Source organism: Protopterus annectens, chromosome 3.part1 (assembly GCF_019279795.1).
Source record: "Protopterus annectens isolate FY-2018-M chromosome 3.part1, PAN1.0, whole genome shotgun sequence".
Lineage (NCBI taxonomy): Eukaryota > Metazoa > Chordata > Ceratodontiformes > Protopteridae > Protopterus > Protopterus annectens.
The window spans coordinates 382,218,818-382,245,627 of NC_056732.1; the positions used below are offsets into that span (position 1 = coordinate 382,218,818).

Genomic DNA, 26,810 nt, shown 5'->3' on the forward strand with positions numbered 1-26,810 from the left:
ATAATGGCCATGGCTGATATTCCAGCATCTCACCAAGCAAGAGATTATTTATTAACTGTACCTGTTAAACCAGGAGCTGGTGCATACATTATGCAACATGTGTTGGCTGCACTTGACAGCCTACAGGCTGTATAGCAATTCTGTCTTTCTTGAAGCAAAAATAAATCAATACAAGATTCTAACCTCTGGAAATGTCCAGAGACATATGGGAAATCTATAAAGATTATGGGACATATACCTTTAGATTTTAATGTGCTATCTACATTAATTGTTGTGCCATGTGAAGTTCCAGAGAATTAATCTTACAGAAAGGACCTCATTGAGTTTTGGCCACTTATATACAGTGTCTGTGTGTTACTTATTATGCCTGTTGATCAGAGGTGTAGCTAACCATTCTGGCAGCTATTGGTGTCCCCTGATATGGTGTAGAAAGGCCATTCCCAAGCAAGCCAGGTCTGTTGTTCTGCATTTATACTTCTCAACACACAGCTGAGGAGAAAAAAAAAACTCTTCTGTACTTTTAAACTTTAGCAAGCTGTAAGAAGCAACTGCTACAGTTTATGTAATACATGCACACATGGAGAGCTAAACTGCTTCAGTTCTGACTTCAAATGCAATAACAGCATTCATTTCTGAATGCAGGTAATGCACTTAAGACTGATTGGCATCTGCCAGTCATGCTCCCCTCCTTCTCTTTGCACCCCCCTCTCCACCACTTTGTGGTTGCAGCAGCAGCCCATTAATTCCTGTTTGAAAATGCCCCATCATCTGTTCCACTCAAGGCATGGGTCAGATTGTAAGGAGTATGCCAACATTGCTGGTTTGGTGGAATGGCCTAACCTTTCCCCTCATGGGGCACTGGCTCCCCTGTGTGGTTCTTCTGAGCTCTGATTTAGCAGCCCTCTAAGGGGAAGCATGTCTTTGCACACTGAATTTCTCTTGATTCGCAGTGTGATTGCACACAGCAGTTTAGGCTGAATAGACTTGAGCTCCATAGACCAGAAACCTAGTGCTCCTGCTAGGTGTTACCCATACAGTGAATCAGAGCTTGTTCCTTCCCCCAGGATGTGTGCGCTAGCACTGACTGCTCACTACCATCTTCCCCTACCAGCTCCTACAGATGTCCAAGTCACTATTTAAATTCAGGTTACCTGCGAGTTAGTAAGGGTTTTATTCCTCTGTGCCAAAGAGTAGTGAAGAACCATATGAGATTGTTGGAATTAGCTGTGTGAGATGTTGTGTACATTTTTATCTCTAAATGTATTTTGTTGAGATTTCATATACATTAGAAGTTTTGACAATTGTTTTTTTTTTGTGCCACTCATTAGACGCGTTATCCTTAGTTTTCAATGATTGCTTTGTTAATCATGTTAGTCAGGGATCAGTTATCACTTTGATTCACTTAGATCACAGTTAGGCATCTTGGTTTAGAATCTGTATAAAGGTAGAGATGAGGTATGAGACAACATAGCGGAGCTCTGCTGCTGTGCTTCAGGATCTCAATGAAAATGTCTTTGTTGAAGTTGGTAAGGTTTCTTATGAGTTTAGGTTTTGGCTTTTGGTGATTTTTAAGACACTTCTGATCATGTAGTTTGGATGGTGATCACTAAGTGTAGCAGGGAGGTTTCCAGCCTATTTTCTTTATTTCAGGATTAGTGCCTGGTATGAAATTCAGAGTGCCATCTAATTGCTAGTTTTGCCAGAGGTTTTATGATGCCTTGTTGGACATTCAATTACTTGGGTTACATTGAACAAACTGATATTTAAGTGGGAGGTAATAGCAACTTGATCAGACCAATCTATTCTCAGGTGATTGACATGAAGAGCTTCCTGCTTAACATTGTTAGTTATCCACTTGGTATATTTTCTGTTATATTAGCATTGTGTCTATTTCGAGGTATGTCTGCATCTATTATTCATACTATCTTATGCAGATTTAATGTAAAGTATGATTAGTTGTCAGAGAGAGTTGCATTATTATTATTATTAGTTCTTCAGACTTAAATCTGAGTTATGTAGGGGCATAATGATATTTCTAAGGTGTGGAACATACTAGGTACCTCTGAAGCACATTTAGTACCGTGATCATTTCTTATTATTTTATATCCTGGTGGGAGACATTTTCATCTTTGTTATAGAATTTTAACCATGTTTCAGTAAGTATTAGTATGTGGAGTGATGAGTTTGAATTAACTTGTAAAGGCCTATAATTTTATTGCAGATGGTGTACACATTTGGATTATATATATCTCTAAAAACTAAGTCATCATGTGAATGGTTAAGGAGATTTTACCAACAGGAATGACTGCAAGTAGGGTTATAAAAAACAAGTAAGAAAGAGTTGCAATTTACTGGAAAAAAATAGCAAAGGAGCAAATTATGAAACGAAGAAAGATAGTAAGATGGGATGAGGCCAAGCAGATATTTGGACTGCAGACTAATGACTGCCTTCCCTACCACAGATTGAGTATAGGCAATGAGTGACAGGTATGGGGAGTGATAAGTGAAAGATTCATTTTTAGTTGAATCTAGGACAGAAGCTGCTGTTAAAAAAAGAATAATTAGTAGGGCATATAAATGTTGAATTAAAGGAGGTTAGAAAAGCTTGGGAAGAGACCGAAAAGGCAATTTAGTAAAGAAACAATGGGTGGACATCTGTATGGCTCCCCAAATATACAACTAAGTCCAGAAGGTTTAGGATTTTTACTTGGAAGTGTTTGTGTAGGTATTTGTATACCCCAAGTAGACAAGTGAATTTTCCCTCAGGTAGATAGAAAATGCTTGAATGTGACAGTAAAGAAAAAGACAGAGCAAAATAATTTGGAACATACTTTTGGGAAAGCAGTGAGCTGACAGATTTTCAAAATTCCCTACAGAGTATTTTGTCAGAATTGTTGTAACTAAGGAAATGATTCATTTGAGCACGGACTTACAGAATTTGAATTGCCATGGCATACTAAGACCTTCTTAAGTTTAATGTTATTAGCTGCCAAAAAAAAAAACAATTGCTAGAAAATGGAAATCAATATCTAAACCGACAGTAACTGAAGTACCGAAAAATGTAAAAGAGATAAAAAATGGAGGTGGGATCTCTAGAAAAGGTAAACAGTAAATTACATAGAGGTAAATGGAAATTGTGAGAACAGTACATGCAGAATAATATTCAGGAGGAGGAGGAGTGAGGGTTAAGTGAAGGCAAGGATTGAGCAATTTATATAATGTGTATGATAATTGTCAAAAAAACATGTATATGTATTGCATGAAACTAATAACAGTAAAAGTATACAAATGTTTTTCGCGGTTTGTTTTCTTTACTATGAATGTACACGTACCTATGTCATTGTTTAAAATGGGATTTAATAAAGATGTTTAAAAAGGTATGACTGAGCTACTTTGGTAGAGTTTGTTTGTTGTGTTTGAGAGGATCAGTTGTTACAGCAGCTGGGTGAAACTTAGATGTGCGCTGATTGAGTTTTGATGGGTGTGGTTATGATTGCTACTTGTGATGAATTATCTTGGCTTTGGGTGTATGTTGTCACATATTGTCAATATTTGGTTGAGTAAAAGTGTTTGAATCAGACAGATGCTTTTTCAGTCTAACTTGGCATTTATTATAGTGATCAGGTTGTTATAATAGAATGTTTTTTAAAGAGTAAATAGAGTTGTTGGGGAGACATAGATCTGGGGGGGGGTATAACTGTAAGTTGTATTCATGGGTTCGATAACAATACCCTTTGCAAGGAGATGAAGGATCTGATGTTGTCTTTTCTGCCCATTCCTCATTTGATGGATTTGAGATTCAACCTCAGACCCAAATTCGGCCTCTTTTTCCAGATGTAGGATTCATAGCTCAGGCTCCTCCCCTTACTCATAATCCACTCCTGTCCACAACATTATATCAGATCTCATTTGCCGCTTGTGTAGTTTAGATGTGATTCATTCGCCCAGACTTTAATTCAGCTAAGTGCTACTACTTCTAATATTTTCTACTGTTAAGTGGTTGGTGTTTCTCTGATTTTATACCTTATTTTACTGCACATCTTTTTTCGGCCGAAGTTCCTTCCCTTCCCTTAAAAAATATTACTCTAGGCCTCCTTTGTGCCTTCTGTGCGTTTCTTTACTAGCACCATCTAATAGTTTTTGATACCATTGTTTATAGTTTTGTCTTTTCATATATACACCAGTTTCTTTCTCTGTGTATTCTTGCTACTATTGCTGGTAGTTCATATGAAGGAGAATTGCTCAATTTGCAAGGCTGCGGTCACCCTTTCTACAGGAGAGACCTTACAGAGAATTTCTAGGCCTCCCACTACATCTTCATTATTAAGGCCCATCAGGTCTACCAGAAGCTTGACAGAAGATGATATGGAAATAATGATGAAGAAGTTCCTCAGGATCCAGTTTCAGTTGGGAGTTCTCCAGTCTCCATCTTCCACTGGACCCATGAGTTTTGGACCCTCTCCCTTACTTATGGCTACTCCTACCCTGATCCAACCTCTGGGTTCTGGGATGCTGGATCTCAGATCTTCTAGGTTGTCCATGTCAGATCCAAATTTGTGGTCATCTTTGACTCCAGCATCATATCTGACCGAACTGGCTCCAATTTCTTTGGAGCCAGATGGATCTCAGAGCCAAAGATACAGAGCATCAAGTCTTCAAGATAATGGTTCAATTCTGATTCTGTCAGAAATATCCCTTCCCCTTGGAGCCAAGGCATTAGATATCTTGGCTCTGGGTTCAGTTTTGGAGCAGAGTCGGGGTGGTGCTCTTGCTCATGCTGACATAGCAGTTTCAGCTCCTAGCAGGATGATCTTGGGTTCCTCCTCAGCTTCTGTCTTCGAGGCTATGGAGAGAGCTCTCTCCAAGGCTGTAGAATGGATATCTCTGCCAACTTTCAGCTTCACAGTCTCTGCAAATGATAGCCCTTGGTCCTGATCAGGCAAGTCTATTTCATTGGGAAAACCGGTTCATACTAGCCTTGAGATGGTCCTCATTCAGGACACTCCTCAGACTTCTAAGTCCTCTCTAGAGCTTTCCCCTGTGGAGGCTCCTCAGAAGCATAAGTGCAAGGGGAGAGGTATTGACTCCTCCTAGGAGTCTGTAACAGAAGGCACTATTTTGTCATGCAGTCATCTGATACTTTGTTTATAATAATACATATTTATACTGAATTTATTGGTTTTGCAGGAAATAAAGGCAAACTCAGTCTGAGGTAATGCTGGGAACAGGAGGGGATTATGGGCAAGGAGAAGAGCCTGAGCTGTGGATCCTAAGTCTGGAAAAAGCAGCCAAAGTTGGAAACCAGGATAGATCAGAAATCCATCAGTTGAGGAAGGATGGAAACAGACAACACATATCTATTGTTACAGTAAGTACATAACTTTTGTTTTGTGACAGCTGATAGATTGTTAGTGGTCATAGTAAGGTTAAAGTGGAGAGTATGGCTAAAAGATTAGGTGGCAACATATTGTAGTTGAAGTTTATAGGGATGACATTTTGGTTTTGGAAATGATAGAAATTTGGTTATATTAGTGAGTTGAAAATCTACTTCCGCGGTGGTGCAGTGGTAGCGTTGTTGCCTCACAGCAAGAGGTTCTCCCGTTCGATTCTTGGCTGGAGTGCGGGGAGTGCCTTCTGTATGGAGTCTGCATGTCCTCCCCGCGGTTGGGTGGGCATTCGAAAGACATGCGTAAATGGGCATACCTTCATTGAAAGTTGAACGTTGAGCTGGCACCTTGGCGTTCATGAAAATCTACTGCCAATCATTAGTGGACCGGAGTTCTGCTGTGGCGACCCCTAACCGGGAAAAGCCGAAAGACAACAACAACAGTGAGTTGAAAATCTGTTTGTAGTGGGTTAGTCTAAAGAAGATGTATTAAGGTATTTTAGAATTAGTTACATTGTAGTACAATGTTTAGGGTAGAGGGACTGATGTTAAAGGGGACTGGATAAGGGGTATGCTAAGTGTGAGAGGGTTGAATGGGAAAGAACTTTGAAGAAGAAGAATTGTAGGTGACTAGGTTAGGGGAAAATAATTGTTTTTAAAGGAATCTTCCAGGATGTTAGATGCAGGACGGATGGGGGTAGGATAAGGGACTGAAGCACTGCCAAATATAGCAAGGCTACGAAGATCCCACGCTTGCCTTTGAGCAGCAGTCAACTGTTACAAAAAAGCTATCTCCCACAGCCGTGTAACAGGAAGGTAAGTGACTTCAGTTGTTAACCTAAGCACAACAGATGGGGAGACAACACTGAAATCTGAGAGTAAGAGAGGTAAAACAAATACTGAATAACGCTATCTAAAAGCACAGATTTATGTACTCTATCGATTAGGAAAATCAGGAGTTCCTGGTTATTAAAATGGGTGTTTTTTTACTCCCCTTTTAGTGTTGCCTACACAGCTTGCTTATGTATGTACTGTCCTTGTTTTTTCCTTTGTTTTTGTATCAGGGTTCCTTTCCAGTCTGTGGCAATACCTGTGCAAAACTAAATACATACTACTAAAGGGCTGGGCAGGAGAGTGGGATTGTAATGACCAACCGTAGCATTAATAGAGAGAGAGGGAGGACACAGTTCAGTTCATGTATTGCACTAAACTTATTAATGCTAGATTTAGTCTAAGAGGTAATAAATGGGAGGCACAAAAGTAATTTTTAGTACTGCCAACTCTCACACTGTCACAGTTATATAGACATGTCTGTTGCAGTGTTCAGCTAGTTAGCACAGGATACAGATGTTTTAAGTACAAAGCTATTTTGGATATTAAGTTTACTACAGAAGATGTGAAGGTATGTAAAGGGTGCACCTATAAATTATATTGGCACTTACATACTCTCGCAGGCTACAAACAGGGTACTTTACAGCTCCAGTGCTTTTCCATATAATCAGCAGGTATAAAACATTCAAAGAGGAGCTGCACTTTATAAGCATCTTAAAGATCGCAGAGTGACACTTCCCTTCCTGTAGAGCTACACCAGTTCAGTACATTTATTGCAAGAACAACAGCAGGAGTTTAGCAAGATTAACTAACCAGATTCATTCTTCAAAATTGTTTACACCGAGAGCAGTTTGTAAAGTAATCACATTTCACACATGATTTGTGCTCATGTAATAAAAACAGGGTTATCACAATAAAAAAGAAAAAAAGGGAAGCTTTGTTTTAAGCACTCATCAAGTTCCACAGACAAACACCTGATCAGCTGCTCTGCTCTTCTAGGGGTGCTAGTTTGAATATGGCTGTACTGGGAATGCCTAACTGTGAAACAAGGACACAAAGGGTGAAAGGAGTTTGTTAGGGGTGGGGAAGGTTTGATATCATCTTAACTGTACAGATTTTCCCAGAATGTCCAGATTTTTGCTTCATATTTTTGGTCCATTTTTCATAAAATTGTGGTTTTCTGGAAAATCATTGGCAAGTCATTAAGGATTGAAGTCAGAAAATCATGACAGGCATTTGAGTTTTAGACTTCATACCCTTTGAAAAATTTATGCTAACACAAAACCTGTTATTCTATATCCTTATTTTTGGGCCTTTGTCCCCCTCCCCCCTTTATTTATGACATTGTCCAGATTTCTTGCTCTAAGAGGTTGAGGTATGTTTGCTATGTATGCAAGACTACTTCCAACCAGCTTATTCTTGGGCAGTAGTTAACTGTTACAAAGAAAAAATATTTCCCACCAATTTGTAATGACAATGGAATAGGAAAGTAAATTCAGTTATCAAACTAAGTACACCAAAAGGGAGGACAGCACTGTAAGCAGAAGATGAGGTAGGTGAAATAAATACTTAATAACACAAATTCCATATTTATCCATTTGTCTATTTAATTAAGGAAAAACAAGAGTCCTTACTGATTAAAACTGAGGCTGTTTTTTTCTCCTCTCTTAATGTTACCTAGACAGCTTGCTTACATACCGTCTTTGTATTTCCCTTCAGTATTGTTTTTTCAGAGTTCCTTTGCACTCACTAGCCCTACCTACATCCATGCTAGCAGAGGGCTGGATGTGGAATTTGTAATAATCAACCCTAATATCATATCAGCTGTTCTGTTCTTCTAGTGCTGGCATTGCATCTTTTTTCCTCCCCTTTTAATGTTGCCTAAGTTGCTTGCTTATGTATTGCCCTAGTACTTCCTTTTGAGTAGTAAAGACTGATGTCAACTTAAAGATTTCATTACAGACTTTACAAGAAGGCCAGAGTGAAAATAACCAGTAAGGAAATAAATATAAATTCTATTTTATTCATTGAAGAAGTAAATTGTTTTTAAGACATAATGCCTGAATATGATAAAATATATTGTCCCAAACAGCTGAGAAAACAAGTGCTTGAGACAATCCATAAGTCGCATTTGAGAACAAATATGTGCAATGGAAGAGCAAGAAGTGTAATGTTTTGGCCAACCAAAAGAAGAGATGCTGGCTACCAAGGTTCAGATCTTTCTTAGAAATGCTTGGACACAGATTTCTTCCATTTTCAGAAAAGCCATGTCTCTAACACCTGTGGATTTTTATCTCAAATACCCAGAAATAATAACACTGACAGACACAAAAAGTGCAGGTTTAATTAATGCACTGCTGTCTACATTCTCGAGACAGGGAATAGCCAATATTCTCATATCTGACAATTGTCAGCAATAATAAAGTGATGAATTCAGAAGGTTTGTATATAAATGCATATAACATCATTACACATTACCCTTAGTCAAACAGACAGCTGGAAATAACTAACCAAACTATGAACATTATCATGGGAATAGGTTGTAACAAAAGCTATGAGGGTTTCCATCTTGCACATTGGAAAGATATAAATATACCACTGCAATGTTTCTGCCTCTAATCAGCTCAGCTGTTAATAGGCAGATGGCTGAAGAAAAGATCGCTTACTTTACATACATTACTGGATGTCTTTTGGCTTTTCCCGGTTAGGGGTCGCCACAGCGGAACTCCGGTCCGGTAATGATTGGCAGTTGATTTTTATGGTGCCGAGTTGCCAGCCCGACACCCAACCTTCAAAGAAGACACACCCATTCACGCACATACCTACCTGCATGTCATTAGACATCACTCGACCGCAGGGAGGACATGCAGACTCCACACAGAAGGCGCTCCAGCCGAGAATCGAACGGGAGAACCGCTTGCTGTGAGGCGACAACGCTAACCGCTGAACCAGGCTCCAAATAAAAAAAATGGAAAAAATCAGCAGAATCAGAAATCACAGATATGTTGCTGTTAGCATTAAATGTAGATGAACAACCAGTCCTGTTGCAAGAAAATATAGTGTATTAAACTGTCATTTAAAAATTTCAGATAGAGACTTCTGAAGTTGTGTCTTCTAATAAAGCTGTAGTCCAGCAACAAATGTCTTAAAAATCAAGATCAGATATTTGAACTAAACAGTCCCAGTAAATTATATTATTCCAGTATAGCTGGCAGATGGTGAAACTATCTATCTATATATATATATATATATATATATATATATATATGGACCACTGCAAAGTTAAGCAATTCCAAGGAATGAAAAGTTGCATTATTTCATGCTTGATGTTAATTGCTCATTCAAAGCATTTAGGTTAACTTAGAGCAATGAGAGCAATGCAGTGCATGCTCTTCATATATTGTCTTACTGTCTATATATATATATATATATATATATATATATATATATATATATATATATATGCAATCTAAGAGCAGTCATTGAATCCCCAGATGACTTAGCCATCCTGCAAGAAGGTTTAATTCAAATAAATAACTGGTGTCAAAATCATGGTCTGAAACTAAATTAAAAAAATGTATTATTGTATCATTTGTTAAGTCATCTACCCCACAAAACTGCCACATTGGCAATACACCCCTAAGAGCTGACCCAGTAGTTAAGGATTTGGAAACTATGTGGACAGTGACCTAACTTTTGACAAACGTGAGGTTTAGTGTTGTAAGAAAGTCCTGTATTGCACAACTTATAAACAAAGGGATATGTCTAGATCTAGGAATGTTATTGAGTTCCTTTACTCAGCCCTCATTAGGCCAGTCATAAATATAATGCCCCATTTGGCATGGATCTTTCCCGACAAATGCAACAACTTTAACATCCACTGAGATACCTTACTGAAAGGATGCAAGGCCTAAACAACATATCCTACATGGACCAACTGAAAACCCTGTCACTGCACTCAGTAGCCTACAGACTGCTAAGAAGTGACCTGTGTCTGACATGCAAGACATCCTCTAACCCATTACTGATGGATTTACTGCACATTGGCAAGTCGAATGGCATCAGAAATACTTAGTTTAGGGATCTAAACCTCTTCTTAAACATCAATAGAACAGCTTAGACTGACAGGTATATTTTGCAGAGGATACCACTGCTTTGAAACAGACTCACCATCCACATAAAATAAAATTTATCGCTGTCCATTATCAAGTACAATTTAGATCTATGGATGAAAAAGAGAAAACTTAGCCCAGCACCTCCCCCTGTTCTACTGATTGACAGATGCAGCTCCTAAATGCTTTATCTAGTGCATGGGTGCCCACAGCTTATCCATGGTATTATCCCAGTTATTCTCATTAGGGGTAATATATAGTTATCAATCATGGGCTAGGTAAGGCCAATCACTAACCAAAATGGGATAGGTTATTTCTAGCACAAAAATGGATACTGGTTAGGCTTAAAATGACCCCATAAGGACAGCTAGCCTAGTACTTACCTATGAATGTGTCTACTTCAAAACATTAAATACATTATCGAATCCAAATTCATTAAAATTACTTTGTCAAATCTTCATTATATCGAACTCCCAGAATGATGAAAACAAACTCCAAGAAAGGAACCACTCAACCACCAGGATAAAACAACAAACAGCAAAACAAAAAAAATCCATGTGGGGGGGGGGCACCCCCCCTAACTAAATATACCAACTCCTACAGTGGAGGGAGGGCAAGGTTGACCATGGTGACCAAGTGGTTCCTTTCTCGGGGTTCATTTTTGTTGTTCCAGAAGTTCGATATAATGAAGATTCGACAAAGTCAGTTTGATGAAGTCGGATTCAATAATGTGAGTATTTGATGTTGTGAAGGGGATCCCTATGAATGTATAAGAGGAATTAACTTTAAAAAAGAGGACTGTAGAATATAGGGTATATATCTATCTATCTGTAATTATACATCTATATATCATATATGTTTACTATCCAAATGTGGAAAATCAAAATAATTTTCCACCTTTTGATCAAACCAGTTTGCCAAAATTGGTAATAATGAATTACCAGCATTTCAAAAATGGTAACATGGAATCAACTTTTGAACACCAGAAGTTCCAGTGATGAAAGTTTGTGTTACTGGTAATGTTTTTTAAGGGGGGACAAGCCCCTTTGCACCCCCACACCCCCCTGCATATTATATATTTCATCTCCAAGACAGTGAGAAAAGGGTACATTTCCTGATCCCCACTGTAGTGTGATCCGTTATCAGAACATTGATTCCACATTAGTAAATGCACACTACCATTTGCTAATATGGAGTCAAGCATATTCCAGATTGGCATTACGAAAACTTGAAAACAGCCGTACGACCTTCCCAGCTTTGGGTAAGTACCAATCTGAATGCTGATAGCAAACCATATATATCATAAATATATATATATATATATATATATATATATATAGATAGATAGATATATAGATATATGTATGTATATATATATATATATATATATATATATATATATATATATATAGATAGATATATAGATATATGTATGCATGTATATATATATATATATATATATATATATATATATATATATATATATATACGCTGAGTTGCAGTAGTTGCAGGGCCACCCTTAGGTAAGTTGATGCCCTAGATGGGAAAGCGTCCATGGCACCACCCCTGCTTGTCCAGCTGATCTGAGTCTTCTCACACTCTCAGTTAATTGTTTCCTCCCTTTTTTACAGTAATCTCACTATTAATTTTTTTCTGCAGTTATTCATTCATTCAAGACTGCACTCACATAACTGTGGAGGAAACAACTGCATTAAGCTAAGCTGGAGGTTGCAAGGCCCTCAGATGCAATGGCAGTTTTAGATGCTCTGAAGTGCATTTCAGAGCTTTTTAACAACCTTTTTCATGCAGTTATTGCCTGAACAAAAATCATGATCAAAGAAAAAATTCAGTCATACTTGTCAACCTTGTTTTGTTCCTGCATCCTTTCAGCACATCCTAACTGACCCTGTCTATAATATACTAACTGCAGTGAAAATATAAACGTATTAAGCAGGTGGATCTGGGGGCTGCTCGGCCTCCAGAAGCCATGGTGCTGTAAGATACCCTGAGATTAATTTTAGAAGTTTTGAAGAACCTTCGTAATCTAGTGATTATCTGAATAAAAAGTATTACAAAAGGAAAATATTCAGTCTTATTCTTTAATTTTTTTCCTGCTTCTTTCAGCACATCCCGACTGGCCAAGACTACACAGTAATAACTAAATTAAGCTGGAGGTTTGGGGTTACTAGGTAACTGAACTCCATGGGATTATAGATGCTCTGAGGTGCAGTTTGGAGCTTTTTTCCCCAACCTTTTGATACAATGATGGCCTGAACAAAAACATGCTTATGGAAATAAAATTCAGTCCTACTTTTTTTATTTCAAGGAATAAATAAGTTGTTTCCAACTTTTTATACTCAAAGCTAGCCAAACACCAGTTCACGATACACTAAGAAGACAAATGCTTTTGAAGCTATATATATCATATCTGGGAACAGTACCTGCCCCCTACCCCCAACCTCAACATGGATAGTCACTTTGTGTATCCACCCCGGTGTTAAATTGAGATTAAAATTAAGGCACAAATGCCCACAGTCAAAGTTCAAGCTGCTGCTGTCATATTTATAAAAATCATACCTCTTCACCCCTACCCCCCAAAAGACAGCCAACTTCTGTGTGCCCTTCTGATGTCAGACTGAAAAGAAATAGAAGCTAGCATATTTACTGTCAAAAATACATAAGCAGCTTGCTAATTTCCTCTCCCCAAAAGACAGCCACATGTATATGCATCAGACATTTGATTGCTGGGAAAATTTAAAAAAAAATTATTCCAATGATGTTTCCCACGTCACTTCTAGATACACTATAGTGCCTATACTAGTTATAGTGACACTTTGTGCACCTCTATGACGTTTGTGAGGACAGTTTAAGAAATAATGACAATACTCTCCCCAGCCCAACACAAGATATAATGACCGCTGATGTTTTGGAGGATTGTTAAAGAAATAATAATGTTGTCCCCAGTCCCCCATACAAGTACAGTGACCTTCTGTGTACAGCTATGAACACGGCTCATTTTAGGTTAGATAGGGTTCAGGGCAGAGCCAGTTACTAAGCTCATGTCAAAATCCATTTATACAGCTTTGGTGTGTGAGGGCTACCAGCCCCCAGAAGTTCAGAAGGTCTAGGTATTCTATGATGCATTTATTCCTTATTTTTGAGAGATGACTGTTAAAACGATCAAGTGACAATAGGTCAGTTACAATCATCCTGACAACCCCCACCAAGCAGTTAAAGCCACTTTTATGAACAATTCAGAGATCTGATTGTGATAAAATATTTCACCTTTGTTCCAAACAGTTGCCACACATTGTAATATTGCACATTCCTTACCATAATCACATTAGCCCTGCAAAAAAAAAGTATATAAGCAAACAACACCAGGCAACTAGTCATTTTCCTTTAAAGAAGATAGCGACAGCAATTGTACTCAGTCTGTGCCCATCAGGCGTCCAGTTAAATACCCATCTTACTTCTCACAAATGCACACTATTCCTACAGAACCAGATAGTAACTGTTTAAATTGAGCAAATGACAAGAGGGCCAGTTACTTTCATCCAGCTGACTCCAGCCCCCCACACTCAGCAGTTATAGCCACAACGTTTGATAGCTATATATTATTTCACTCCCACAGCATACCTCTCAACCCACAGACATTGAAAATAGGAACAAAGTTCTTAAAATGTAGGGACATCCAGTTAAAAATCTGGATGTCTAGTTAGCAAACAAACTAAATACCAAATAGCACATAACTGTTCCTGCTTCCAGTAGGAATGTGGAATATTGCTCATATTAAAAAAACAGAGAGACAAAAATGATAGAAAAATATAAGCACATTATTAAGAGGCAGTGTAAAATCTGTAGAGTTTAATGAACTGCATAGCAAAGTTCTACCACACAAGGTCATTTATTTTTGCTTCAGAAAAAGGAGATGCACTTCTCCCATTCCTTTCGGCTTCTTTCTTGACAGGGCATTTCACAGGTTAGAAGTCTCTTCATGGAGTAAGACAGCCTTCAAGAGTCAGGCAGAGCTGTCATCCCTGGCTGTGCTCATTACTTCTTCCAGAAAAGTGACAATCACAGTCTTAATTACAGTTTCAGGACCGTGTATGGGGGTCAGTTCTCTGAGACTGTTGCAGCCTAAGAGAGCTATCACAAAGCACTGGAGGGAAGATTCTGCAACTCATATCTATCTCTAAATAGGGCAGGAGATTTCCATCCCACCTTGAATCTCAGTGACCTCACTGAGTTCATCTGATATGCCAAGTTCAGGAAGAAGACCTTGTAGAAGATCATGTCCTGCTGCTGCAGAGTACCCAGATGATATTGCTGGACATGATGGATGTTTTGGCCTACAGGATCTTGGGTCCTTACAGTAAGGTCTTTCATTTTTTCTTGGTCAGTACCTATTTTAACATAGAGTACTACAGTTTGGCATCTCCTCTTCACCCAGACTCTCTACCAAGGTGCCTACTGTTAGAAAATAAGAGGCTTTGCAGGAGAAAAAGCTTTTTGTGCTCCTTTACCCAGAAGTCTAATTCCTGATGGTCTTTTCTAGGCATTTCCTGGTACCATCCCTGATTTTGGCTCCTTTGATTGCAGACCCAAGGGTCTTGTAACTGGGAAAAGTCCTCTAGGAGCCCAACCCAGTGGAGTGCCTTCATTAGTAGAGAGGTGGACATTTAGCATTGTCAGTCATTCATGTTTACAGAGAGGACTCAAGAAGTCATACCCTTGGCATCTTGGGTGAAAATATGACAGTGTGTCCCGGTTTGGGGACTTCTGTACCATTTTTGTCTTGATGGTAACCATGACAAGCATTTTGCATAGGTGACTTCAGGTACTGCATTGAATGGTGAGATGTTAGCAGCTGCAGAATTATCACTTACATAACTTTTGCTGTCAGATTCCTGTCTCAGGGTTTGGAGTGGCTGGCTATACCTACCATTCTCAATGGCTGTCTTATGTTTCAGTAATATACCTTGTGCCAGATTCTGATGATAGATCCTTAGCTATTAGGGTGGTGATACTTTATATAAACCATATCTATGGAGAACACTCCTTGCATGAAAGCTCAGGATGTGAAACGTATTTCTCCTAGTCCAGTGTGACAGCCAGGCCATGTTGAGAAATATTAAAAAATTGGGCAATTTGAATTTTTAACCCACCACTTGCACAGAGTGACTGCACTGGTGGATTACCTGAACCACATCTCCAGTCTTCTCCTCAAACTGAAGATTTGGAAGTCCCATCTGTAACAATCAACCTGTGGCCATTGCTCCCAGGAGATAACCTCTTCAACACTTGAGCAAATGCAGTCCCGTCCCTGTTCTTCTAACTACAAAAGAGAAAGGAGAGGGTTGAATATGGATACGTTATTCTGGTGGTGTATAATATTCCTGTATGCCTCACAGCCAGTCCCTCTGACAGTGCTTGATTGCAAAATTCAGACAAAAAAACATCAAGGATTAGTCTTTATGTTCATTGTGGCTTAGCACAGTATAGTGTCATTTGTCATGTCACTGAAGTAAAAGATCCATTTATAGTCAAAGAGGCCCCAATATGTTGGGATAACAGTTAGCCCCAACTTAAGAGTTCATTCCTGCTTTAAATTCGTTGTTTCCAGTGGACCTTCTATTTGCATTATTGATGGTGACTGAAGATGCCAGGAAGCTTTTCATGTGTCCCTTATTTGGCTATATGGATAATGGAAGAGGGTTACCCATCTGGGCTGTCAGGTATCCTGTACTACATCAGATGGTTAGGAGGGTTATGCAGGGTGTTCTGACCTACTTCAGATAGCTGAATGATTTCTGCTTCATTTATTCATCTATGATGTACATCTCTATCTCTCCCTTTCTCTCACTCTCTCTGGTATTTGTGCCATTTGTGACATTTTTGGAGGATAGGATTCAGGAATGTAATTTAACAATGGCTAGTCAGGCCGTTCCCAAAAAGGGATCTGCATCTCTGCCCTCCTCTAAAAAATCCTACTCCTCCTTAGGATTTAACCTTCATGGTAGACAGATTTGCTTGTGGTTCACTTTAGACTGCTGATTCATCATCTCTGAAGTTCTTTTCTTGGAAAGTATTTTTTGGTGGCCATCACCTTTGCTCCAAAGATCTTAGATCTTTAAGTCATTATTAGTAAAGATGTTAGCTGATCATTCACAAAAATCAAGTGCCCCTCAGTATTAATTCATATTTTATTTTCCTTCCAAAACCCGATGTCAGATTTGTCTTTAAACTCGTCTTTTCATTTCCCTTTGTTTTTTTCTAGGAGTAGAATTTAAGAGAGAAACAACCCTTCCCAGCCTGAACTCAGCTCAGGTTCTGACTGAGCATGAATCCATATATCAGAACAGCTGTTCATCCTCTTTGATCCAAGGAAGGAGGAGTTTGCATCAGCTCTGTAACCCCTTTCCAAGCAGATTGCAAACTGTATTGTTGCCACTGGGCAGAGAACTACTCATTGAAAAATGTTGCTATCAGGGAATACTTCAGTAGGTGTACGGTTCTTTCAGCATTTGCTTAAAGAATGCATCTGTTATAGACATTACCATAGATACTTAGCACTTTTTATAACCATTATTACTTGGACTTTAACATCAAAAGTTTGGCTTCATTTGGAATTTCAATATTTCAGAATCTGGCCTTCTGAGCTTCACATTTAGGTCCAGCTTTGATCTGGCCTCCAGTTGCCATATCACTTATAGCTACTATTTATAATACTGCTTGAAATTCTTACCTGCAATCAGCTCACTGAGCTGAGCTCCTAATATCTGCAGGCATAACAGTAATTATACATACTTATTAAATCAGATGATTTGTGAGAGAGACGTTCGAAGTGGGTACTCACCTACCTCTTACCTTCCTATCACCTTCCTGTGCTTGTAAAGTCATGCAGCGACTACAGTTAGGTTAGAGTTCCATGTAAGTTGGGCAAATAAATGTAAATATGTATATACAAAAACTGCATGTTGTCTTTTGTTTATTTTCTTACAAATTGTGCTCCCTTAATGGATTACGGTAAAATGATAAAAGCAGAGGCCTTTATGCTGCATAGAGAAGGCACTCATACCCTTGAGCAAGAAAGCAGGAGAGAAAAAATTATATAAATTGGATTGCAGGATTTGGAAATCTCTAGCTAACAACCCAATATATGTGAATTCCCCACAGGTAAACTGATATAGTGAGTACATTTATCGCATCTCCTTATCTTAGTATAATTTTATTAATGGAAATATCATTTTCAGGTAATTTCAATGGGTATTAGAAAGTCCTCCCTGTAGGACTTTTTGTCTTCAATATGTATGCCTTTATGCATTCAATGTAACTTGCTCTTACAAGCCAATTCACTTTAACATTCCATCTGTGTAGAGGTAAATAACTTCCTAACCAGATAGGTTCCAAAAAGATTGAAGGCATTTCATCAGTTTCTCTTGCACGATTTGAAGATATCTACTGTACTCTGTTAGAAACATCATTTTCATATATAGAAAGTTATTGTTTTTTTTCTACTAATGTTTGTACAACAGCAATAGTAGTAATGCAGTTTGGATGTAATTTTTTGTTAATTTGCAATCAAAAATACTTTGACAGCTTTGGTGTATTATTGATGTTATTATTACTATTAACAGTACTCTCTTTTGATTTTAGGGGTGTGCCTGTTGAACAGTACTATGATGTAACCCATCTAAAGAGAAGTAATTTGCGAGTGAGCGATCAACTGTAAGTTTTGTACTGTGGGACCAAAGCATTTTCTTATTTTTTCAGGATACACTTATCAATATTAAATTGCGGAGAATAATTACATACAAATAAAGCTATTGTGTTTTACATGTTTATTAAGAATTACTACCTACATCTTCCATGGTATCATACTAAGAAAAGCTTTCTTGGTGTAAAGAAAACCTCACTGTCATATTTGCTGAATATCACTTATTGAATATTGAGTATTATCATAAGGCATCATAAGAGCCTACTTGTTTAAAATTCCAGCTAGATAATTTTCTTTAACAGGCAAGGAATTATTTCTGAATAGCTGAGAAATTAACTAACTGTGGATGACTCAAGGAAATCATTTATCTATTTGTTCTCAAAAAACATAAACTGGTTAATCCCATTCTGGTTATCCTGATGTTTCAGGCAGGGACTTCGTCACAGAACCTTTTTTTTTGTGTGAGTATAGCTTTATTAAAATCACCATATATCAAATAATATGTATCCAAAGTCATCATCAAAATCATATTAAAGTCATATACATTTTGAATTTACATGCTCATTTTCTTTTTTTCCATAAACTTTTAACATGTCAAACTATTGATGTTCTTCCAATCAATAAATCTAGATGCTATTCACTACTCTTTCATTTTGCAACATTTTTAGTTCTCCCAGCATTCATTGCTTCTTAACCACTCCAGTCCCCATTGTAAAGGTAATAGTCCCACGCTTTCCAATTAAGGGTATGTATTTTGCTCTTTCCCCTATTTGACAAGCCTGCTCCAACAACTTTATTTCCTTTGTAATACCAAGCACATGCTCCAATGTCAGTCTAAACCCTTCATTTCCACTTACTGGTTATTGCTTTTTTGGTTGCTAACATTATTGAAGTTAATAAGGCCTTCTTATGTCCTGATATTCTACTTTCCCTACTCCAGCGTAGCAGTATCACCTTTTTATTAACTTCCACTTCCCACCCAGCATCTGCCCTAGGGCATTTTACTGTATATCTTTAAACTCCTTCAGCTCAGCACCTTCACCAAAAACATGTTTGCAGATGCTCCTGTCATTCTCCCCACACCTCTGAGTCTGTACCCAAAGACCTGTTTGCAGATTCTCCAGTCATTCTCCCCACACCTCTGAGTCTGTACCCAAGGACATGTTCGCAGATTCTCCTGTCATTCTCCCCACACCTCTGAGTCTGTACCCAAGGACATGTTCGCAGATTCTCCTGTCATTCTCCCCACACCTACAACTCTGTACCCAAGGGAAGATCCATTGCCATCTAATCTTGCTATAAAAATATTTGTGTAAGCATTTTTAAACAAATATCCTATTCTATCTTGATTTGGTTACATATTTCGCAGTCCTTCATACTTTCCCCATTGATCATTTGTAACTTGTCCACCCAGCCTTTTCTCCTAGTCCTTCCTGAGTTCCTCTGATTGATTTTTAAAATGCTTATGTATGTTTCTGCATAAACTCCTAGTTATCATTTTTTTCGTAACACTATCTGTTCTTATTCTCCAAAAATTAACTCTGGGGAAGACACTCACCTATCACTCCTCTCTCTCTCTCTCTCTCTCTCTCTGTCTATATTCTGCAATACTTCTCTGATAAGGGAATCTATCCATATCGTGCAATCCTTACATTGCTTCCTCTCATTCTTTTGGCTTCCCCCCTTGGTAATTTCTATGCAGTGCCTTGGTTTCTTGGCTGACTTTCTCCTGTTACTTCCTGTTGTTTCTTGTCTACTCTCTATCCATTTATTTGAGAACCCTACTGTGATGTCCCTGCACTGGCCTAATAATCAAGGAGCCTCAATCTTCACCACTGGCAACAGCTAGGAGATGTGCACATTGGGTGGATGGCAAGTAAACACACACAGTAAAATGCAATTTCCCTTAAGAGCACACAGAGACCACAGTCAGTCTTGGGCTGGCTTCTCCCTCTTCCAGATCTCCAGTAAGACTCCCCACTGGCAAAGCTACAGGGTTGCAATCTAAGCTGAGTGAACAAGCCAAATCCTCCATCACCCTCTCTGTCCAACCAGTGCTTCATGTCCCTGTCCAAGTAGCTGTCATACACACACACTTTGAGATTTGATTTATATGCAAACACACACACACACACACACACACACACACACACACACACACACACACACACACACACACACACACACACACACACACACACACACACACACCTGGGAAAGGCTGGCACATGTTTACTAGCTATGCCCCTTCTTCTCAGACTATAAGGAAGTTCCAGCTGCCACCAGCCACTACTTATCAACTACTTAAGGCCCTTAACAAAGGGTGTCCTATCTTACTGTGTAAAGTTACTATTAATCCAACTGGTAGTCTGACCAAGAGTAAGGCTATTTAGGAGTGGCCTGTACAGTGTCACCAAATACATACGCAAGTACTCAAGAGCTTAAATATGTCTCACAAATATCAGCCACAATGAAAGGTTTATATATATATATATATATATATATATATATATATATATATATATATAGATATATATATAGATATATATATATATATAAAATAATAAATAATAAAAGAACAAGACAATACTCAGTAAATCAACACAGTAATTTCAGAGTTCAAAATCACAGGGAATATTTAAAACAACATTGCAGGACAGTCTCAAATAAATACAGAAAACATGTAAACTAATCTTTACTATATTCATATTTATATCTAGAAGAGTTACTAAGCCACAGAAACTTACTTCCAGCAAGGCAAGTGCAGAAGGTGGTGATGAGTGGATGTTCTTGGTAGGTCCAAAACCATATACAAAATGCCCAATTTCTCTCTTAGGGTGTTCTTAAATTAATATCAAATAATACTGCTGGGTTAGCCTTGATGACATCACTTTTTTCACCTGACATAAGTTTCCAAGCTAAATCCCCTTTTGTCAGAAACTAACTAAATTTAACATCTCTCTCAGATGTTTGCTCAGAACTGTGCAGCTACTAGGAAGTCATAAAGCAATAAAACACTTCTGCATCCCAAACCTAGTAATTCTCTTTCAAAACAATACAAAAACCTTCTAGCTCTAAACATTGTGTCTGCTACACTGAAACTGAGAGATAACTTTTATAGCACAATCATAAAACAATTTAATTTCAACTTATTTTCTTGAAGTTTTGCAAATTAACTCTGTATGTTCTAGTTTCTACTGTTAAAATATATACAGTCACACAGTTACAATAGTTTCTCTACATTTCTGTTCTAAGCCAGCAGTGCATGCTGTGGTTACATTTTTGAAGCTTGGTACTGAACAAACCCTGTTCAGCACATGCTTCTGTATAAATCATGTTAATATTTACAAATGACATAGAATTATTTACAAAATTCCAAATAGCTGAGCTGGCAGTGTGACACCTACTAAAATTTCCCTATTCCTTCACCTCACTAGCTTATTTCTCAGTATGCTACATGCCACCTGATACACATAGTGTTCTATCTTTTTGTTTGTTTTTATTTGTTTGTTTGTTTGTTTTTGATACCTCTAGTACATGTTTCCAGTGAAACAATCTTTCACTTTCTGTAGTACTCCCTCCTTGCCTCATAATTGCATCTCTCCATTCCAGTTTATGTATCTCAACTTGCAATATACATAATAGCTTTAAATGTGTACCCGTAAAGTATTCCTTTAAACCATCAACCCCATTCCCCCTTGCTCTGACACTAATATCAGCTTATCTCACTTAACCACGGGGCTCTTTCTTAGTTGTTTTCCTTCTTTCTTAGTTGCTTTCTTTCTTTTTCTTTCTTTCTTTCTTTCTTTCTTACTTTCTTTTTCTTTCTTTCCCAAATAAAGTTCTTCAGTTTCTTATTTATTTCTTGCCATAATTTATTATCTGGTTGATAGAAATATGTCTGTCCAACATACAGAATCAAGAGGACCATATTAAAAAAAAATCACTGCATGTATCTTAATATCCATATCCATAACCAAGAAGTTCTACTCCCCAAGTTTTTTGACTATCTTCTGCTTAGTTTAATCCCACCTACCCTTTGCCACTACAAATAGGTTCATGTTCATAGGAAAGTACTAGGCTAGCTGCCCTTGTTGGCCATTTTAAGCCTATCCAGTTTCCCTTTTTGTGCTCAAAATAATCTACCCCATTTAGTTATAGATTGGTCTTACCCATCCCATGGTTAGTAATTGTATATTATCATTAAATTATCTTTTGTTTTTTATTCTCCCACAGAAACACTGTTTTGGATCAGTAAGTAATTTAATAAAGGTGTTTTTAAAGAAGCACAACAGTTTCTACAGCCTGTACTGTACACGTGTACATAAGTAGGGCAGCACACCCTAATGTTATCATGGGATGTCACCTCACACACAGGATCCCTTGGGACAATGCAATACACCCATGCAATCCTGCTATATGGCAGACCTGTCATGTGACATATAAGTGAACAGAACATAATGTGCTCTGGGTGACAGTAGTGGTGGTCTGGGTCATCATGCAATGTTGGCAGTAGCTGTGAACAGAGTCATTATAACTGGGAGCCAGTAGTTGTGAACAGGGTCATCATATGAGGAAGACAGTAGCGGTGAACAGGATCATTATGCAAGGGTGGCAGTAGTCATATTGACAGTGTACAGTCATGAGAGGTATGAATTGTTGGGCTATCGGTAGGTTATCTCCTACTCTGCATGTTTGTTGTTTCTGGTAGTGAGAGGTGCTCATTGTGTGCATATAAACAAGAATTAGAACAGTTCATCAGCTTGCAAGCATATATGGCTTTCATTGCTTATTCCTGCATGGTAGACTCATTAACTTATTATTTCTCCCAGGCCCATGGTTGACATATCATATCTGCTACATGGCAACATTGTAATTTTTCTATTCATCATAGAAATTGCTTGTATCCTGCCCCTTGTTAGTAAGCTTGAGTGGTAATTAAGGTTACACAGTGCTTCTATGTGCATACACAGGTAATTCCATTATGTATTGTGTGACCACGTGTTTCAGAGGCTGGCATACTCCTTCTAAGGGTATTACTGCTCTTGTCAGCCAATGATGTAGCAATGACGTAGGCAGGGATGTTTATTTATTTATTTATTTATTTATTGTTCTTTTTTGATTGGGCTAGAGTACTTAAAAGACATTTTATAGGTACTTTATTTTTCATGCCCACAAATGTATATTAATTGCTGCACTAATTCATAGGTGGGCACATGGCTTACAGCTATGTTTTTTTTTTACCTTTATTTTAGAATTTGAAAACATTTGGACTTGTCTCAAAATAATCTACAACATCCGGAGATCTTATTCTGGATTTGTCAGATATATTATTATATCACCCAAAACAGTTTTATTTTTTCCATCTCCCATTCTACTCATACTCTTGGATGCTTGCTCCTCATTTCCATTCATTGCTCATTTCCATTTTCATTGCTAATGGCTCTATGTATTTCAAACAACAATAAGAAAAGAAGACATCCATGTCTTGTCCCTCTAGAAAAAACTAATTGATCATACAAAACCCACCCCAACTTTTACACTCAAGTCTGACTCTGCATTTATCTTCCTTATTAATTCAAGTGTTTCAATAGAAAATGCAAATTCAGTCATAAATGTACACATAAATTCATAATTTATGATCTGATGTTTGTATTTTCATTCATTCCTCAACAAATTGGTTTGGATCCAATCCTTGGATCTCACTTGGCTACTTCTAAAGATTCTAGTTTCTGAATCTTGAGCTCTTCCCTTACCTATGATGCCCCTGTCCACTACAAACCCTCAGATCTTGTTTGCCGCTCTTCATGACAGTTGGGATTGCAATAGCTTGAGCTCCTCTTGTTTTTTTTTTTTTTTAATGACCGAAAGTTATTACTTTTTGTTAATTTTTTTTCTACAGCTATCCTTCTTTTAGTTAGTTTACCTGCTTACTTTCTTAAACTCTTTTTTTTACCAAGTTTTCCGTATTTTTATACTGCCATTGTTGGTAGTCTGTTTCTTCCGTTTTCTCTATACCTTCAGGTATTTTTCTTGTACTATCATCATTGGTAGTTATTTCTTTTTCTCTCTCTCCTGTTATTAAAAAAAAAAAAAAAAAAAAAAAAAAACTTGCTTTCCTCCTTTAATCTAGATTGTGTTGTCTCTAGTATGGCTGATAAGCAGACTGGTTTTAAAAAATACACTTCCTGTGGGCATAAGATCCCCAACCCTGATGCTCACAGGGAGTGCATTTATTGTTTGGGGCCCAGCACATCTGGACACCTCTTGTTCCATATGTGTGGCCTTTAATGCAAGAGCAATTAGCAACAGGAGGAATAAGCTAATTTTGAAAGGCCTCCTTCATGCTTCAGCTTCATCTTCAGGCACTTCGTCATTGGTTCAAACCCCCTCCCAGAAATCAAAGGAGCCCAGGGAGCACCATAAATGCTCACCTAACCAGCATCCTCAGGCTAGACCTGGTGTAGAACCTCCCAAGAAGGTTCTTAAAATCTCAGATCTGAAACCTTCAGATCTGATACCATCTACTGTTCCATGTCCTCAGCCCTGTGCTTCAGGTTTTCTCTGGAGCCAGCATTGCCGAGACTGAGGTCCCCCTTTTTGCAAGAGATACCTAAGAAGTCTTCAAGGCCAACTTCCAAATATTCTTTTGTTAGGTCTTCCCGTAGTCTGTCCAAAGTGCAGGTGGATAGGATGATGAGGAAATGCCTCAGGACACAGATCCAGATGGGTGTTTTGCTAGCTCCGTGTTCCATCGAATCGAATCCATGAGCCATCAACCTTCTTTTCAACCTGTAATCACTCTTTCCCCAATATGACCATCCAGTTTGGAGTCCTTGGATCCGAGTGCCCTGGGAGTTAAATAGTCAGATCTAAAGGTTATTTCATCCTCAACTTTGGCTACTTCCCTGACCCAATCAGGTCCAACATTGTTGGAAGACAACAGCTCTCAGAGGTGAAGCATTGGAATTGGATCCAAGGGGTTGACTTTGACTCCAACATTTTCAAAGTCATTGCTTCCTCTCAGAGCTTTGGAGCTGGATAGCTCAGCTCTGACTCCCCCCTTGGAGTGGAGGGTTGGGGGAGCTCAGGGGTTATTTGCTCCAGGAGCCTCAGCTCAGGAAGGATTGTCCTCAGCTTCCCCATGCTCCTCTGTTTTTGATGTGGTGGAGAGGGTTTTCTCTCAATCAAGAGTAATGTTGACTCTCCCTTGTACGGATCCATACCCTATTCCCTCTCTGGACCCTGTGTCCAAGTCCTCACATCCTACACTTCAGGGACAGCCTGTCAAATAAGCTTCCAAGCAGTTCCCACTAGGGAATTCCCCATCTCTTCTGATACCTCCCTGGAACATCACACTGAGGTGATCCCTCAGAAGAGGACGTGCAAGAGGAAGCACTTGGATTCCCCATAGGAATCTCTCACAGAAGACACTGACTTTGAAGAGAGGGAAGGGTCCCCTAGATCTCCACCTGAAGATATCTCATTTAGAGACATCTTAGAGATCCTTATTCACAAATGAGGTTGGTCTTGCCAAACCCCTTCCCAGAAGGGATTTGTGTTCTTGGAACCCTTTAGGTCTGGCCCATCTATGTCTTGGTTTACCCCCCTGTGGATGAGCTTATAGACCGTGTCTTTCACAGGGTGTGGAAGGAACTGGACTCCATGGAACCTGTCCCCAAATGCCCCAACAAAATTTTAAGTGCCCCTGTTGTTAGACAGTACTGGACTAAAGGGATTCCTGTAGATGCCATGGTTGTTGTGGTAGTCACCAAAAAGGAGCTTGCTGAACAAAGATCCATTGTTCATCCCCTTCACAGAAAGTCTAGGGCTTTGGACAGGATTGGGAAGCAAGTGTATGTGTCAGCAGCATTTTCCCTGCGATCACTGAACTACCTGACACATTTCACCAGATTCAGAGGGACTTGATAAAGGAACTCTCTAATTCTGCCCCAGCATCCATGTCTGCTGAGGAACAGAAGTCTTTGTCCTTGTGAGTGGCCACCCTACAATCAATTACAAATGTGTACATGAGATTGATCTTGCATGCAGCAGAAGGTACCTTGAGGGCGGTCGGTTCAAGTATATCCATAAGGAGACAGGCCTGGATGTGATTGTGCGATTTTGCAGAACCCTTCTAGGTGTCATTCATCAATGCTCCCTTTGATGGATCATCCTTTTTTAACCCAACAGTAAAATAGACTCTCCTGCAGTGAACAGGATGGAAAGACCTTGTCTGACATTGGAATTTGCTTTTCTACCCCGCAGAGACGTTTCTCTAGGAAACAACATGGCAGTAAGAAAATGTGGTTCAAAAAATCTCAAATCCCTTTCCAGGAGTCACAAGTGGAATATTTCCCTAGAGGCAGAGTGAGAAATAAATACAGTGGTAGACATCACCCATGTGGTAAAACGAATTCACAGAACCAAGGATCTTGAGATTTCTCATACAGATCCTTCCAGCATTCCTGAAAGGTTACTTCTCTCTGGAGGCAGTTGGAGGGTGCTTATCCTTGCAGCAAAACACCTAGTTAGCCATCATCCAAATCTTGCTTGCCTAAGTGCAATTACATTTTACATTTTTAATTGTATTAGTTTTAGCCTTGTGTTTACATGAGACTGCTTATAAGAATGATACCCTTTATAACTGACCATAAATTAAGAACCATTTTTATTTTTTAATCAGTACATTCTAATTGGGAGACTTTTTTTGCTCTAATTTGCATGTAAACTGTATTGTGTATTATAGCCCCAAAGGCGG

General features: G+C 38.6%; 1 protein-coding gene across 1 annotated transcript in view; it reads left to right on the plus strand.

Annotated features, from left to right (window-relative positions):
- The window catches only part of CCHR3.PART1H7orf31 (chromosome chr3.part1 C7orf31 homolog), a 559,004-nt gene that overhangs the window by 192,884 nt on the left and 339,310 nt on the right, over positions 1 to 26,810 (plus strand). The window contains exon 3 of the mRNA XM_044066850.1: positions 17,989 to 18,060. Coding sequence (XP_043922785.1) covers positions 17,989 to 18,060 — 72 coding nt within the window. The remainder of the gene's footprint in view (positions 1 to 17,988; positions 18,061 to 26,810) is intronic.